We start from the raw sequence: 15,249 nt of genomic DNA on the forward strand, positions 1-15,249 counted from the left end.
CCTTTCTTTTTCCTCCCTTAGCGCCCAACACAGCCTGCAAACCAGTAGGCATTCATTTAATCTCCTGTGAACAAATGCTTGCAATTTTGAACAAAGCTTCTCCTGGGATGAGGTTGAGGTTCATGCTGGGTTTTATCCTTTTTTTTAAAAAAAAGTGGTAAAACACACATAACAGGTATCATCTTAATTACTTTTTTTTTAGATTTTATTTGTTGATGTGAGAGAGAGAGCATGAGTGAGGGGCGGGGGGCAGAGGGAGAGGAAGAAGCAGACTCCCCGCTGAGCAGGGAGCCCCACGCGGGACCCGATCGCAGGACCCTGATATCATGACCCAAGCCAAGGGCAGATGCTTAATTGACGGAGACACCCAGGCGCCCCTCATCTTAATTATTTTTTAAGAACCCAGCTTGGAGGCATTAAGTGCATGCATGTTGATGTCCAACCATCAGCCCCTTCTGTCCACAGAACACTTTATCCTGTGAATGGAAAACTCTGCTCATTAACCACTAACTTCCATTCCCTGCCACTACCCCGCCCCAGACCTCGGCAACCACTGTTATCCTCACTGTCTCTGTGAATTCCCTTGCAGGTAAACCCTACAGTGTGTCTGTCTTTCGGACTGGTTGTCTCCCTTACCGTACTATCCTCCGTGTCCATCCGTGGCTTAGCACGGGTCAGAATTTTCCTTCCTTTTTATTTTGTTTCATTTTTGTTTATTTTTTATTATGATAGTAAATTTTATTTCGTGCCAGGGCAATTTATTGTGCCAAGAGCATATTTCCTTCATGATAAATTCAAAGCAGTAACCTCTGGCCTCTTTGAAGGACCATAGATACTCTTTGTTACACTCTTACTAATTCCCTTTGATCTTTTATTATGTTCAGTTAGCCACTATGCAGTACATCCTTAGTGTTTGAGGTAGTGTTCAACGATTCATTAGCTGCATGTAACACCCAGTGCTCATCACAATACCTGCCCTCTGTCATGCCCATCACCCGATTTCCTTCCTTTTTAAGGCTCAATAGTAGTCCGTGGTAGGCACAGCCCGCATTCTCTTTATCTGTTCTTATGGTGATGGGCACTCAAGTGGTTCATACCCTTTAGCTATTGAGAATAATACTTTTGGAGTGCCTGGGTGGCTCAGTGGGTTAAAGCCTCTGCCTTCAGCTCAGGTCACGATCCCAGGGTCCTGGGCTCAAGCCCCCTACATCGGGCTTTCTGCTCAGCAGGGATCCTGCTTCCTTCTCTCTCTGACTGCCTCTCTGTCTACTTGTAATCTCTGTCTGTCAAATAAATAAATAAAATATTTTAAAAAAAAGAATAATGCTATTGAGATTAATACTATTAATACTGTTAATACTATTAGAAATCACTAATTACTGGTAATACTAATAAAGACTAATTACTAATACTACTAATACTAATTACTAATACTAATAAATACTAATTAATAGTATTACTATTAATAGTAATACTATTAATACTATTGAGATTAATAATAGCTATTGAGAATAACTGAGCATGGGCGTACAGATACCTGTTTTAGTCCCTGCTTTCAATTCTTTTGGGTGTGTACCTGGAAATGGAATTGCTGGGTCATATATATGGTAATTCCATGCTTCATTTGTTGAGGAGTCGCCATCCTGTTGGTCCCAATGGCTGCACCATTGGACATCCTCACGAGCAGAGTACCAGGGTTCCTATTCCTCCACATCCTGTCTATAAACGTCCTCTCTGGTTGGTTTCTGTGTTTGTGGTAATACAAATCCTGATGAGCGTGAAGTGTTATCTCAGGGTGGTTTTGCTCGGCATTTCTGTAATGATTAGTAAGGGCGAACATCTTTTCCTGGCCTTACTGGTCATCTGTATATCTTCTTTAGAGAAGTGTCTCTTCAAGCCCTTTGCCTATTTTTACAAATTGGGTTGATTGTGCATTTTATGGAGCTCTAGGAGTTCTTCATATATTCTGGATACTAATCCCCAAACACTGTCTTTCAAGTCTTAACTTCCATGGTGCACTGTTTGGGGTCCGAGCCCTGTTCAACAGCAAGAGAGAACCAGTGGCACTCTTCCCACTAATCAGAGCCCAGTGGTCTGTGTCTCAAACCCAGCTGGAACAGAAGACGATGGCTGCCTTGGAAGAGACAATCTTCTCTTCTGTCCAGAACTCCTGTGCGTTAAGCTTGTCTAGGGACAGCCAGGGAGCAGGTGTCTCCCCACTGACAAGGGGCGAGGAGGCGTGAGCAAGGTAGCGCTAAAACCCCAGGGGTCTCTCTGCCCTCAGAGCACCTCCTGCCCCTCCCTTCAGCGCTCCCCCCCCCACCCCGGTGACACACCCCCATCCTAGATCTAAACTCAGAAAGGCTGTTTGTTGTCAAGTATATTTAGCATTTGGTAAATATTTTTGCCTCTCATTTCTTCGATTCCTTGGAAAAAGAAAAAACTAAAATGCATCCGATGTTGCCACACGCCAGACGCTATTCTTAGCATTTTACCCAGATGACCTACTTTACGTTACAACCCTTGGAGCCAAATGCTGCCGCTGTCCCCGTTTTACAACGGGGAAATCTAGGCACACGGGGGACGTGATCAGTGTCACACACCAAGCAGAATGGAAGCTGGAGCTGAGCTTCCAACCTCACGCTGTGGATGTTTCTTCTTGTTCACCTTTGGCCGTGAACTTCTGACCAAACACGTCGGTAGGTCATTCTCGGCCCTGCCCGTTCTGCGTCCAAGCATCAGTACGAATGGCTTTGATTCCTATCCTACTATTGCTCTTTGTCGTAGCAGGGCCTGATACCACTCCCTGGAGTTTTGTTCTGGTTTTATGGCTAATCCAAAATTAAATCTGGTTGCTCTTTTCGATGTTGGTAACCCCATATCTGTCAAGGACTCAAAGTGTGGTAGAGCCAGCCGCTCTGTTTTAGAGGAGAATGTGTGTGAGGCTGTGTCGCAGGCATATAGCTAGTTCATGAGATCCCTCAGAAGTTCTAGAAATCCTCACTGATGGGGTCATAGCAGCTGCGGGTTGTACTAGGAAGTACTGTGTGCTACACTCCTGTACGATGCTGTTTCGTTCCTAACTTATGTCTCCGAAGAGGACTCTAGGGACCCGTTAGGGGTGAGTCCACAATTAACCACCAGCTGTGCACCAGGCATGGTTCTGTGCAGTAGGATCACAGCAACGAGAGCAGCAGACTAGACCCTTGCCTGGAACAGGCTCACCTTGTAACACAGAGAGAGGGACAGACCATCCACAAAAAAGCAATCGAATGAGTTCAGATTGTGATGGGCACTCGGAGAAGAACTGAGAGTGTATTGGGGAGGGGACCACAGGGCCTGGTTTAAGTGTGGGTCAAAGTAGGTCCCTTTGAGAAGGTGACACTTACGGTCATGACATGAAGAATGAGGAAGGGGAACTGCCCTTGCAGGGTTTGGGGAAAGCGTGCCCAAAGCAGACTCGTGAGTGCAAAAGTGAGAAAGCATGGGATGTATCCTAGGATCTGAAAGAAAGGGAGGGAGGCCAGAGCATCATAAGTGAGGGCAAGTGTCGCATTGGAAACAGTTACAGAAGGCGGCTCAGGTTACCAGAAAGGAATCTGGAAGTGACTCTGGGTTCAGGAGGAGACCACTGAGGGGTTTCAAGGCAAGGAGTAACATTCCCTGAATTACCCTTTTCAAAGGCTGCTCCTGGCTGCCACAGAGGGATCAGAGAAGAAGCAGAGAGATCACCCAAGGACGGCGTGGGGCATGATGGGGCTTGAGCCAGGTTGGTGGCCACAGAGATAGGAAAGGGGTTGGATGTCGGGGTGTGAGCACAGTTGGGGAGACACGCATCTGCACTCACAGAACTGGGAAGACTCGATGGGCTTTGGGGGAGGGAATCCGGAGGTTGAATATAGACAGTTTCTACTGAGGTGCCTACAAGACAAGCCGGTGAAGACGGATGGGGGTCGTGGACTCAGAAGACCATCGGGCTGGAGATAACATACTGGCAAGTCAGCAGCAAAAAGAAGGTGTCAGAGACTTCGCCAGGTAACCCCGGGGAACCAGAAAATCTGGATGGGAAATAGAGGACATCCCAAGCCAGAACCAGCCTTGCACATCGGAAAGGGCATTAAGGAGCCGGCCATGGGGACGGGGAATTACCTGCCACGGAGGAAGGTGGGAAGCCAAGCACGTGGTGTCCCGGAAGCCGAGAGAGAAAAGTTCCGGGGAACGAGGGGATCAGTGACGTCACATGCTGTTGAAAGGTACAGTATGGTGGGGACAGAGGACCATCCACTGGATTCTGCCACGGTGACAACCCTGGACAGAAGTGTTCCAGCAGAGCAGCGAGGACAGAAGCCTGCTGGGAGCGAGCGTGGGCATGGGCTCCTGGAAAGTCAGGAACAGGAGCGAACGAGTCCTGAATTTTGCCGCTGCACGACTTCTGGTGCCTGGGTCACCTTTTTTGTTGTCCCTTCGCCTCCACAGTGTGATGTCCATCACCGTGTCGGACAAGCTTCCTTCATTAGCCAGTCCCCAGGCGCCCCCAGTCTCTCCGCTGTAAATGCACCTGTTTGCAGCTATGTCACAAGGTGGAGGTGCGTAAATGCCGTGGACTCCGGAATTTTTAGCCCTATTTTTGGCACAAAAGGAAAGCCACATTTTACCTTTTTGACTTTTAATTCCTTTGCCCTGTTGACTTGCTCAAATGGTAGAAGTCTTGCTGGATGAATTCTACTTGTTTCCAAAGGCACAGAGATGGACCGATCTTAGCCAGAAGCAGGGGTTTTCCACAAACACGTGCTGAACGTAAGTTCTTAGCCACTCACTTTTGCTGATATTTTTAATGAGGGGACGGAGAATGGTTTTGACTGTCAAATTTCCCTTACAGAAATTGTCCTTCCTAACTACTGAGGCTACTGGATTCCCGCCCCCCGCCCCAGCCTCACCAGGAACCCTAGGCAGTCTTCCTGCTTTGCATGTTAAAATGGGAGGGTGAGTCATGAGAGTGACAGCTGGCAGGGGTGCGGGGCAGTGGGGCAGGGGCGGGGGGGGGGGTGGGCTGCCACAGGGGGACCTAAGCACCAGGCACTGAATGGGACACGTGTGAAGCATGCGTGAAACCGGTTTGCTCACATTCTGCATTAAGCAACAGGGGCAGATGCAGAGGGACTCTCCCTTAAGAGCCCTGTGCTTTCCCACACCCACTGATACGGGCCCCACCCGGCTGCTGAGCTCCGGCCAGCTCCCCCGCCACACCCAGCCGGGCTGGCGGGCAGTGGGCCCTGCACCCGGCGGGAATTCCGCCCACCACGCTGTCTTTGGTTATGTTCTTCCACAGCCTCTCAGCGGCGTCCAACCCCCCTTTCCCCTGTCCCTCGTGCCTGGTCAGGGTGACACCCGTCTCCAGCTGGGACAACTGGCACCAGCCTCTGAACTGGCCTCCCTATGTCTCTGTGGGTCTCTACTGACTCACCCTCTGTTCCTCCGCTCCGCAGCCAGGATGACGTTTCTAAACCCCCAGCCCATCATGTGGTGCCCCTGTGTTCACCTTCAGAAAGCTCCACTTGCTCCCAAGTCTGCACAGCTTCCTACGCTTAGAGGAGCACTTCTCAGTTGTGCATCAGGTCCCCTGGGGAGCTTAAAATGTCGATCTGGATTTGGATTCAATACATTTGGCATTGGACCTGAAATTGTACATTTTGAATAGGTTTCTCGGGGGATGCCCATGCTGTTGGTCTGTGCACGACACCTTGAAGAGGAAATAACTGGGGGACCCCTGCTTGGATCTCTAGCTTCATCTTTTGCCACCTCCCCAACTCTGTGCCAGCCACACTGAATGTATTCTAACTCCCAGAATGCATCCCATTCTTGCTCACCACTGGGCCTTTGCACATGCCCTCTCCCTAGAGCACTCTCTTACCCTGGCCTCATAGACTCCTATACCTTTATTCCAATTAGAATGTCAATGCCACTTCCTCTAGGAAGTCTTCTCCTATTCTCCAAGCCCAGGAAATAAAGAGTCAGTCATGTCTGTGTCCTGGCAGTGGTGTGACGTGGAGGGGTAGGGTAGCTGGTAATGATTTTCTTTATGCTAAGTGACAAGGTTAAATAAAGAGGTGAATAAGTTGGCTTGTGAGACATAGGGTGGCAGCCAAAGGGAGTGTGCTGGGGGGGGGGGGATCTGTTTACTCCTACAGAAGTTTCCAAAAAGAAGGTTTTTGTGTCACGTGGGGGCTTGAGAGGGAAGCCTGTCAACCTGACCGGAGGTGGTCTGGCTGATGGCACCTTGATTCTTTTGCTATTTTGTTCTCAGCTGAGCAGAAAAGGATCCCTGAGGTAAGGGCACCAGCTGCCTCCTTGACCTCCGGGGACAAAGTCAGGCACACCACTCTGAGTGCTGTCAGGCCGCCCAAAAGTCATGGCAGAGTGAGCAAGGTCATTACAAGGATGAAAACTGTTTTTAGAAACTTTTTTTTTTTTTTTTTTTTTTGGACCACAGCTTGAGAGCGAATCATGGAGACAAATCTCTACTGTAGAAATTTTATGTCTCTTATTTTCTTACAAAAATCTCTTCCTGGCGGGTGTTCTTTTTTTCTCTTTCTCTGCTTAGGTGCTCATGGGTCCCTCTTACAAGTCTGAGTTATAAAATGAATTCCTCTGTAGGTCGGAATCAGTGATCCTGGGCTGGAGAAACCCTGGATTTTGCCAGAATGCTCCTGCCCCAGACCCAAGCCTGCAGGGAGCCCGGAATGGAATCCGAAACATGTGACACGGCAGGTCCTGATGCAGGGGTCAGAACTCCTAGCCATGTGATCTCAGCTGGGCTAGGAGTGGTGCCAGTTAGGTCTGGAAAAAGTAGGACGTTGGTGGCAGAGCAAGTAAGTTCAGCAGTGGGATCAGAGCCAGGGAAATGCCAGAGAGCTTGTGACACACGGAGGGATCTAACGTCATTGCAGTTTGCCACAACGGAAAATCTTTCTGCCTTCCAACTTTAAAATACACCAAATAAAACTTCCTCTCTGAGTTTTATTTCCTCTTTTTCTGAAAGGGAATATCTAAGCAGAGGTCTCCTGCTTCCTTGCCCCGGCCTTGCCCTCCTGGGACGTTTTCGGTTAGTTTCCAGCATCATAGTCACAGATGTGGAGCAGTTGGTCTGTTTAAAACAGATAACGACTTGAGTTTCTTCCTGAAGAGAACGGCCAAGTGTAGTGGGTTAATCTGTGCACCCAGTCATTCACAGGAAGTTAAAAAACACAGAAGGAAAATTTGAGAAAGAAATTATTTTCCGTGTTTTCTTTTCCATAATAGAAAATCACACCATTTGCCGTAAGGGAAACTTACGGGAGTGACAGTGGGGCAAGGGAAAAAGGAGTTGAGCAACAGGTAGTAAAGATGTGTAGTCTTGGGGAGCCTGGGTGGCTCAGCAGGTTGAGCGTCTGCCATTGGTTCAGGTCATGATCCCAGGGTCCTGAGATCGAATCCTTCTTCCCCTCTCCAAACTCGAGCGTGCTCACTTTCTCTCTGTCTCAAAAAAAAAGAAAGAAGGAAAGAAAGAAAGAAAGAAAGAAAAAGAAAAAAAATCTATGTAGTCCTCTCACTAATCTTGAACTGACTTATCTTTAATTTTAAAAATTTTTTTAAATTTACATTCAATTTAGTTAAAATACAGTGTATTATTAGTTTCAGTGGTAGAATTTAGTGATTAATCAGTTGCATATAAGCACAGGATGGAATGAGCATTGGGTATATAACACCAATTGGGTGTATATACCTAATGCTCAAACCATCACATGCCCTCCTTAATGCTCATTCCCCAGGTACCCCATACCCCACCACCCCTCCAGCAACCCTCAATTTGTTTTCTAAACTTAAGAGTCTCTTTCAGTGGGGCACCTGGGTGGCTCTGTTGTTAAGCATCTGCCTTTGGCTTAGGTCATGATCCTACATGATTCTGCATGATCCTGGGGTCCTGGGATCGAGCCCAGTATCAGGCTCCTTGCTCTGCCGGAAGCCTGCTTCTCTCTCTCCCACTCCCCCTGCTTGTGTTCCCTCTCTTGCTGTCTCTCTCTCTCTGTGTCAGATAAATAAATAAAATCTTAAAAAAAAAAAAAAAAGAGAGAGAGAGAGAGAGAGAGAAGAGTCTCTTATAGTTTGTCCCCGTCTCTGTTTTTATCTTATTCTATTTTTCCTTCCATCCCCTGTGTTTACCTATTTTGTTTCTTACAACATCTGAATACGAGAGCTCCGGTCTCTAATCACATTTTCAAACCTCCCAGCCCAGTTTTTGTCTGCCCTCCGGTGGCCACAACATCTCTGTACGCGAAGTTCGACAGAAAAGCTAACTTGAAAAAAGAGCAGAGGCCCTATAAGAAAGGGTAGGATGGAGGTTTTTTGTTTTTGTTTTTTTATTCCAGAAGTGGAATATCCATTTGTAATTTGTTTTGTAAGAGTCCAGATTTTTGCCAGAAGTTTTAGGAATTGCTCCAACATTGCTTTGGTTTTTGCTTTTTTAAATTTAAATTCAGCTTAGGTACCATACCTGGAAGCTTTCCTGGAAATCTACCTAGAACATTATTAGGTTCCTGGTAGATTTCGATGATTTGTCAGTTGCATAAAACACCCAGTGCTCATTCCATCAAGTGCCCTCCTCAGTGCCGATCACTCAGTTACTCCATCCCCCATCCCCGACCCCCCTCCCCTCCAGCAGCCCTCAGTTTGTTTCCTGAGATCAAGAGTCTCTTATGGTTTGTCTCCCTCTCTGAATTTGTCTTGTTTTATTTTTTCTTCCCTTCCCCTATGGTCATCTGTTTTGTTGCTTAAATTCCACATGTGAGTGAAATCATCTGGTATCTGTCTTTCTCTGACTTATTTCACTTAGTATAATACCCTCTAGTTCCACCCACATCATTGCAAACGGCAAGATTTCATTCCTTTAGATGGACAAGTAATATTCCATTGTTCTATATACTACATCATCTTTATCCATTCATCTGTTGATGGACATCCGGGCTCTCTTCATATCATGGATATTGCTGTTATGAACATTAGGGTGCATGGACCCCTTCAAATCAGTATATTTGTATCCTTTGGATAAATACCTAGTAATGCAATTGCTATATATTAACTAACTTGAATTTAAATTAAAAAAACAAAAACAAAAAACCAAAGCTATGTTGGGGCAATTCCTTAAACTCCTGGTGAAAATTTGTATTCTTACAAAACCAATTACAAAATCCATTACAAATGGCTATTTATATATATCTATATATGTGTCTGTATATATACATATATATGTGTATATATATGTATATATATACATATGTGTATATATGTGTGTATATATATATGTATATGTATGTATATATACAGACTTCATTCTTTACTGTATTCTTTAAATATTATCTTTATGACAAACCTGTAAGATAAATAATAATACTCCCATTTATATTCTTGTTTAGAAATCAAATTAATAATCCTAAAACATTAAACTAATACATCCTAAAACATAAAGCTAATATGTATCACCCAAATCCACAGGGAAGATATATGATTTCCACAGGGGGTGTTCATGCCCAGCCGCTCCATTCATCCCGGGGTCCAAGATGTTTTCTACGTCTTCATGTTTTGCATGTATATTATAAAAGCAATACTTGCTGGGTTTTTTTTTTTTTTTCATTTTCCAAACATGCAAGTATGTTCTAGAACCAAGGGCCCCCGCCCACCTGCCCACCCACCCATGAGGATGTCCTCCAGCTTCTCCACCATCACTTTTCCTCCTCTGGTTGCTCACACTGCCCCAGGCTACCTGCAGGGGTGAGGGCCCTGCTCTCTCCACTCCTGCGTGTTCGGACCCCCTTCCAACCCACCCTATCTTGGCCTCTGGCCCTAATCCTTCGCAACCTCCCTAGGTACATGGAGACAAAGTTGTTGATTTTAACAAACATGCACAAAAGGTTAACGGTGTTGGGGGAGAGCATCCATCGGGGACCATCTGAAAACAGAAAATATGGGCTGTGGCTTCCTTGAAAAGTAATCTGCCATTGTCTGCACAGAGAGTTTCCCAGGAACCCGATCTGTCCTGGCTGCAGCTTCTCTGATCTGCTGGGCTTCTCCTCTTCCCTTGACTGACCCTTCTCCCCTCCCCAGCTGCCAGCCTCCAGTCCCCCGCCCCCATGTTTCACTTACTTTCTTATGAGCCTCCGTGTTTGCCTCCCCCTAGGCTGGGCTCCGCACTTGGCTTTCTATGTTCAGGCACTCGTGCAAGTTCTGATCTTTGCCCCAGCAGTACAAATAACCATGGAGGCTTTGAAATTGTCATCGGACACTAAAGTCTTAGGCACGGCTCCCACCCACCTTTTTTTTTTTTTTTAGATTTTATCTGTCAGATAGAGTATGCACACAAGGAGGGGGAGTGGCAGGCAGAGAGAGAAGCAGGCTCCCCACTGAGCAGGGATCTTGAAGAAGATTCGATTCCAGGACCCTGAGATCGTGACCTGAGGGCAAGGCAGACGCTTCGCCGACTGAGCCACCCTGGCCTCCCTCCCACTCACCCTTTGACCAGAACAACTGAGAGTCTTCTTCATGTTACGGTGTTATTGCTTTATCATGCTACACAAGCCTGGGAGATCCGGCAACTGCCCCCTTTCCTCTCACCTTCCCTCACACACTTTGAGAATCACTGCTCTAACCTAACAGTAACTGAGAAGGCGGCATGTGAATTTGGCTTCAGAACGACCAGGTTGGAATCCTGCCTTCCCTATGACTGGCTCTGCTGGCCTAGGCAGGTTTCTGCAGAGGATTTCAGTTGTCTGTGTCCACAGCATCCATTTTCCACATTCTCAATTTCCAACCCCTGTCAACCACCGCTGTTCTAGCAGGAATCCATGAGCTTCCTGGACACTAATGAGTGTATTCCAGTTCTTTGGCTGCAGGAATTGGTTCAGGGGTCATGTGTTTGGCCAAACAGCAGTCTAGATGTTGCTGTGAAGGCATCTTTTAGATGTAATTAATCTTTAAATTAGAAGACTTTGAGTAGGGCAAATTATTCGCCATTCTGCTTTGAGTAGAGCAGAGTGAGGTGGGCCTTGCCCAATCGGTTGAAGTCCTTAAACGCAAAGAATGGGATTTTGTCCATGATAACAAAATATTCTGCCTCAAGATTGTGGCCTAGAAATCCTGCCTGAGTTTCCGGCCTGCTGCCCTGCAGAATTCAGACTTAAGGCTGCAACCTCAACTCTTAACCTGAACTTCTAGGCCGCTGGCCTTCTCATTGCCAACTCGCCAGCCTCCACAATTGAATATGTGAGATAATTCCTTAAAATGAATCTCTCTGTTGTGTAGATGTATATAAATACACCATCCAGAGTGCTGAACTTCTTCCTGTCTTAACAGTTGGGTATTTTCTTTCTTATATGCATATACATGAAAGAGAGATTTATTTTATCTCTATAAATATACATATACATATTTATAGGAGATATGTGTGTGTTTGGGTACTTCCTATTGGTTCTGTTTCCCTGGAGAACTCTGACTCACGCAGGTAGGTATGTCACCAAAGCTGGATCAATTAGAGTAAAGCGGAGGCCTTTTTCTGGCAATGCTGGGTATAGCCACTCTCTTTCTTTGAATGGTGGACTTGGAACAGCTGCCATGTGCCGGCTCTGGACCGAAATCCCAAGACCTAATGCAGGGACCACCACTTCCCACCTATGGGGCTGCTCCTTCATTTTCTTATATGTAAGGTGGGATTATAGTATTTACCACATAGGGTTATTGCGAGGTTTTAATAAGTACTAAACACTTAGAACAATGCTTGGATCATAGTAAATGCTCAATAAATCCAAGCGATGATGGTGATGATGATGATGATGGTAGTGGTGGTGATGATGGTGATGATGATATACCCAGCCCAAGGAAAAGACTGATGTACCAGGAGAGTGAGAAAATGGATTCAGAGCCCTGATGGCTTGTCAGCTCTCCAGGTCAAACTGAGCTCGACAGCCAGCCTACCTCTGGACACAAGCTCATAAATTCCTTTTATTTTTTAAACCTACTTGGGTTGAGTTTTTATTTCATCCAGAGCGCTCAACAATTTCCTGTCCTAACTTTTTATTGTGATAAAATATACATAACATGAAACTCAGCATTTTAATCATTTTTAACTCCCCACTGTAGCGCTAGTTAAGTACATTCAGGTTAGGCAACCAACGACCACTCTCCGTCTGCAGAATTTGTTCATCATCCCAACTGTGTTTCTGGCACGAATCCGAGAAATCATTGCCCAATTCTATGTCATGAAGTTTTTGCTGTGCTTTCTTCTAAGAGGTGTATTGTTTTCAAGTTTAGGTCTTTGATCCATTTTAAGTTCATTTTTATTTACTGTGTGGTAAGGGCCCAACGTTCATTGGCAGGATAATACATTTTTTTAAAAAAGATTTTATTTATTTGACAGAGATCACAGGTATGCAGGCAGAGAGAGAGAGAGAGGAAGCAGGCGCCCCGCCAAGAAGAGAACCCGATGCGGGGCTCCAACCCGGGACCCTGAGACCATGACCCCAGCCGAAGGCAGAGGCTTTAACCCACTGAGCCACCCAGGCGCCCCAGGGTAATACATTTTTAAACGAAGAAAAGAATAGAAGAGAATATTAGCTCCACAAGGGGCCCTTCCCATTTGCACTGAGGAAACCGGAAAAAAAAGTAAAATAATACGCGGAGCTCATACAGCTGGTTGAGGGCAGCAGCGGGGTCATACCCTGCCTTTCAGGCAACGCCGCGCTCTAACTGCCCAGGAGCCCAAGCGCCAGGAGCTCCTTCCGGAAATTGGATCCAGCACCCAGGGCGCGCGCACCACCTCTTTTCCGCTCCGGCTCCTCCCCTTCCCCGCCCCAAGGGCGGGCCCACGAGGCTCAGGAACTGCGGAGCTTTGGAAAACTGGCGCGGCGCACGGGTGGGAGGAAAAGCCCGGCAAACTGGTGCCTTATCAGAGACCATCAGCAACGGGTTGTAAGACGCAGACTCCAGCTTTCCCAGAATTCCAGATCGGGTTTTCCCTCGAGCTCCAAGACGGGGAGGAGCCGCGGGCCCCCGGCTTTATGGGGTCCGGGGAGTGACGTGGGGGCGGGGCGAGCGTACTCGGCTGCGATTGGCTGTTCGGAGCGGCGCGGAGTTTGGCGGGAGCCTTATGGGCCGAGTCTGCGGGGAGCTCGGTGGACTAGGATGGCCCCGTCGCGGCGGATGCGGTACCCGGGGCGGGGCGGGTGAGTTGTGCGGCCCGTGAAGACCCGGACCCAGGGACAGGCTTTATCTCTTTCCTCTGCGGCGGCGTTTGTGCCTCTCGGAGCTGTTCGTGCTGCTTCGCGAGGCTCCCTGGCTCTGCCGCCGCGGTGCTCGCTCAGGCCTCGGTTTCCACCTGTGAAATGGGAATGACAATCCCGACTACGCGGGGTTGCCGCCAGACAGAGGAGTTAACCGCTGAGCACTCTGCCTGGAGGGTGCAAAAGGACGCTTGCTAATGTTCGCTTTGCGTGGGTGGGTGTGGTCTAAAGTAGACTCAAAATATTTTGAAACAAAATACCCAACAATAGCCCGCCGAGTGCCACCTGCTTGCCAGACTTGACATTCTAGAAACGTTTGCGCTGTGGCTGGTCAGTAAGTCAGGATCTTGTTTTCAAGACCCTGGTGGTTTTATAAGAGGCCTTAAAAGCTGAACCTCACCTTCAGCTGGGGGACCAAGCTGCTGCTTGTTATTTTAAAAAGGGCACTGCAAAATGGGTCAAGCAGTTGGTTTTTGTTTGTTTCTCAAAAAGGGCATGCATTTAAATACAGGCTGCCAAACCACTCTCCAAAATATTATTTTTTAGTGGGTTCATTGACAGCTATCTGGCTGGCTGTGTCTTGAGAGCATCCAAAGGCCCGGAGTGGCCCTGGCTAAAGGGGTCTCGGCGTGCTGCAGTGGGTACACAAGGTCCTACATCGGGGCAGGAGGTCCTGGGTGGTGGGAGGACTGCCTGGAGAAGGTGGCATTTGTAGATGCACATTGACTGTGAAAGGTGAGCGGAGCAGGACAGCAGGCATAAACTGGGATTAAACTCCTGCAGCTGGGGAAGAACCGAGGACTCTCCCAATAGAGGGGAGGATCCGGAAAGAATATGGGACTTAACATCACCTGCGGAAAGTTAAACTCATTCTGATAGGCCAGGTAGTTTTTGTTTTTCTCCCCCCACTTCCCTTCCTCTCTCTCGTGTGTGTCCATAAAACATTCTTGCCTTTGAGACTCCTGAAATCCACCAGAAATCTCACATATGGTATCACAGACGTTTCCGTCTTTGGGAAACCTCACCTTGCTCCTACGGTAAGGTAAGGAGGAAACCTGACTTTTTTTCTGAAGCACCGAGGAGGCAGGTGCCAGTGGAGAGGAGGATAAGAAGTTAGGCGATCTGGGTTTTAATCCTACTTCTGTTACTTGGTTGTATGAGCATTGATAAGTCACTTTTCTGAATCCTAGAATCATAGATGCCGTAAAATGAATACCGGTTCTACCTTCTTCTTGGGGGCTGAAAATCCAATAAAGTAGAGGTTCTTAAAGTGTGGTTCCTTGCATTTGTTAGAAGTGCAAACTCTCAGATCCCATCCTGGGCTTGCGGAATCCGAAACTCGCAGGGTGGGGCCAAGCAGTCTGTTCGAAGCCCTCCAGGTGATTCTGATGCTGGGAAGTTTGAGAGCTGGGAAGTTTGAGAACCACGGCTCTAAGGAGTTCAGCCCTTTCGTTTGTGATTCACAGTACTGATATTTTACATCACTGTACATAAATGTGCTCTCCATACATGCAGAACAACAGAGTTTGTGAAAATACAATCCCCAATGTAATCTTATATTTTATATTTTTTTATTTCCTTCTTGAAAACACAGAAAAAATTTTGAAGGACACGATGAAGCAATGGATGAAATTTGGATAGAGACTGTAGATTATATAATCATATCAGTGTTTCTTTTCTTAATTTGGAAATTGTACAGTGAGGATACAATAGAACACTCTCTTTCTTAGAGACACACTGAATTATTTGGAGGTAAAAGTGCATGCTGTCTCTAGTTTACATATACACACACAGAAAGCGTAGGAGATAGAATGTAAACCATTGGTGAACCTGGGTGGACAGGAATGTTCTTATACTTGTGATTTTTCTGTAAGTTTGAAATTATATCACATACAACAGTACTCAAATGTGGATTCAGGCACACTAAGCTGATTTTGTGACCCAC

General features: G+C 46.8%; 1 protein-coding gene across 2 annotated transcripts in view; it reads left to right on the plus strand.

Annotated features, from left to right (window-relative positions):
• The first annotated feature begins 13,121 nt into the window (after nucleotides 1–13,121).
• CENPU (centromere protein U) overlaps nucleotides 13,122–15,249 on the plus strand; it is a 34,226-nt gene continuing 32,098 nt past the window's right edge. The window contains exons 1-2 of one of the 2 annotated variants that reach the window (XM_032328943.1): nucleotides 13,122–13,247; nucleotides 14,263–14,346. In XM_032328943.1, coding sequence (XP_032184834.1) covers nucleotides 13,207–13,247; nucleotides 14,263–14,346 — 125 coding nt within the window. In that variant the 5' untranslated portion in view covers nucleotides 13,122–13,206. The remainder of the gene's footprint in view (nucleotides 13,248–14,262; nucleotides 14,347–15,249) is intronic. The other variant, XM_032328945.1, reaches the window with a different exon arrangement.

Source organism: Mustela erminea, chromosome 21 (assembly GCF_009829155.1).
Source record: "Mustela erminea isolate mMusErm1 chromosome 21, mMusErm1.Pri, whole genome shotgun sequence".
NCBI classification, from domain to species: Eukaryota; Metazoa; Chordata; class Mammalia; order Carnivora; family Mustelidae; genus Mustela; species Mustela erminea.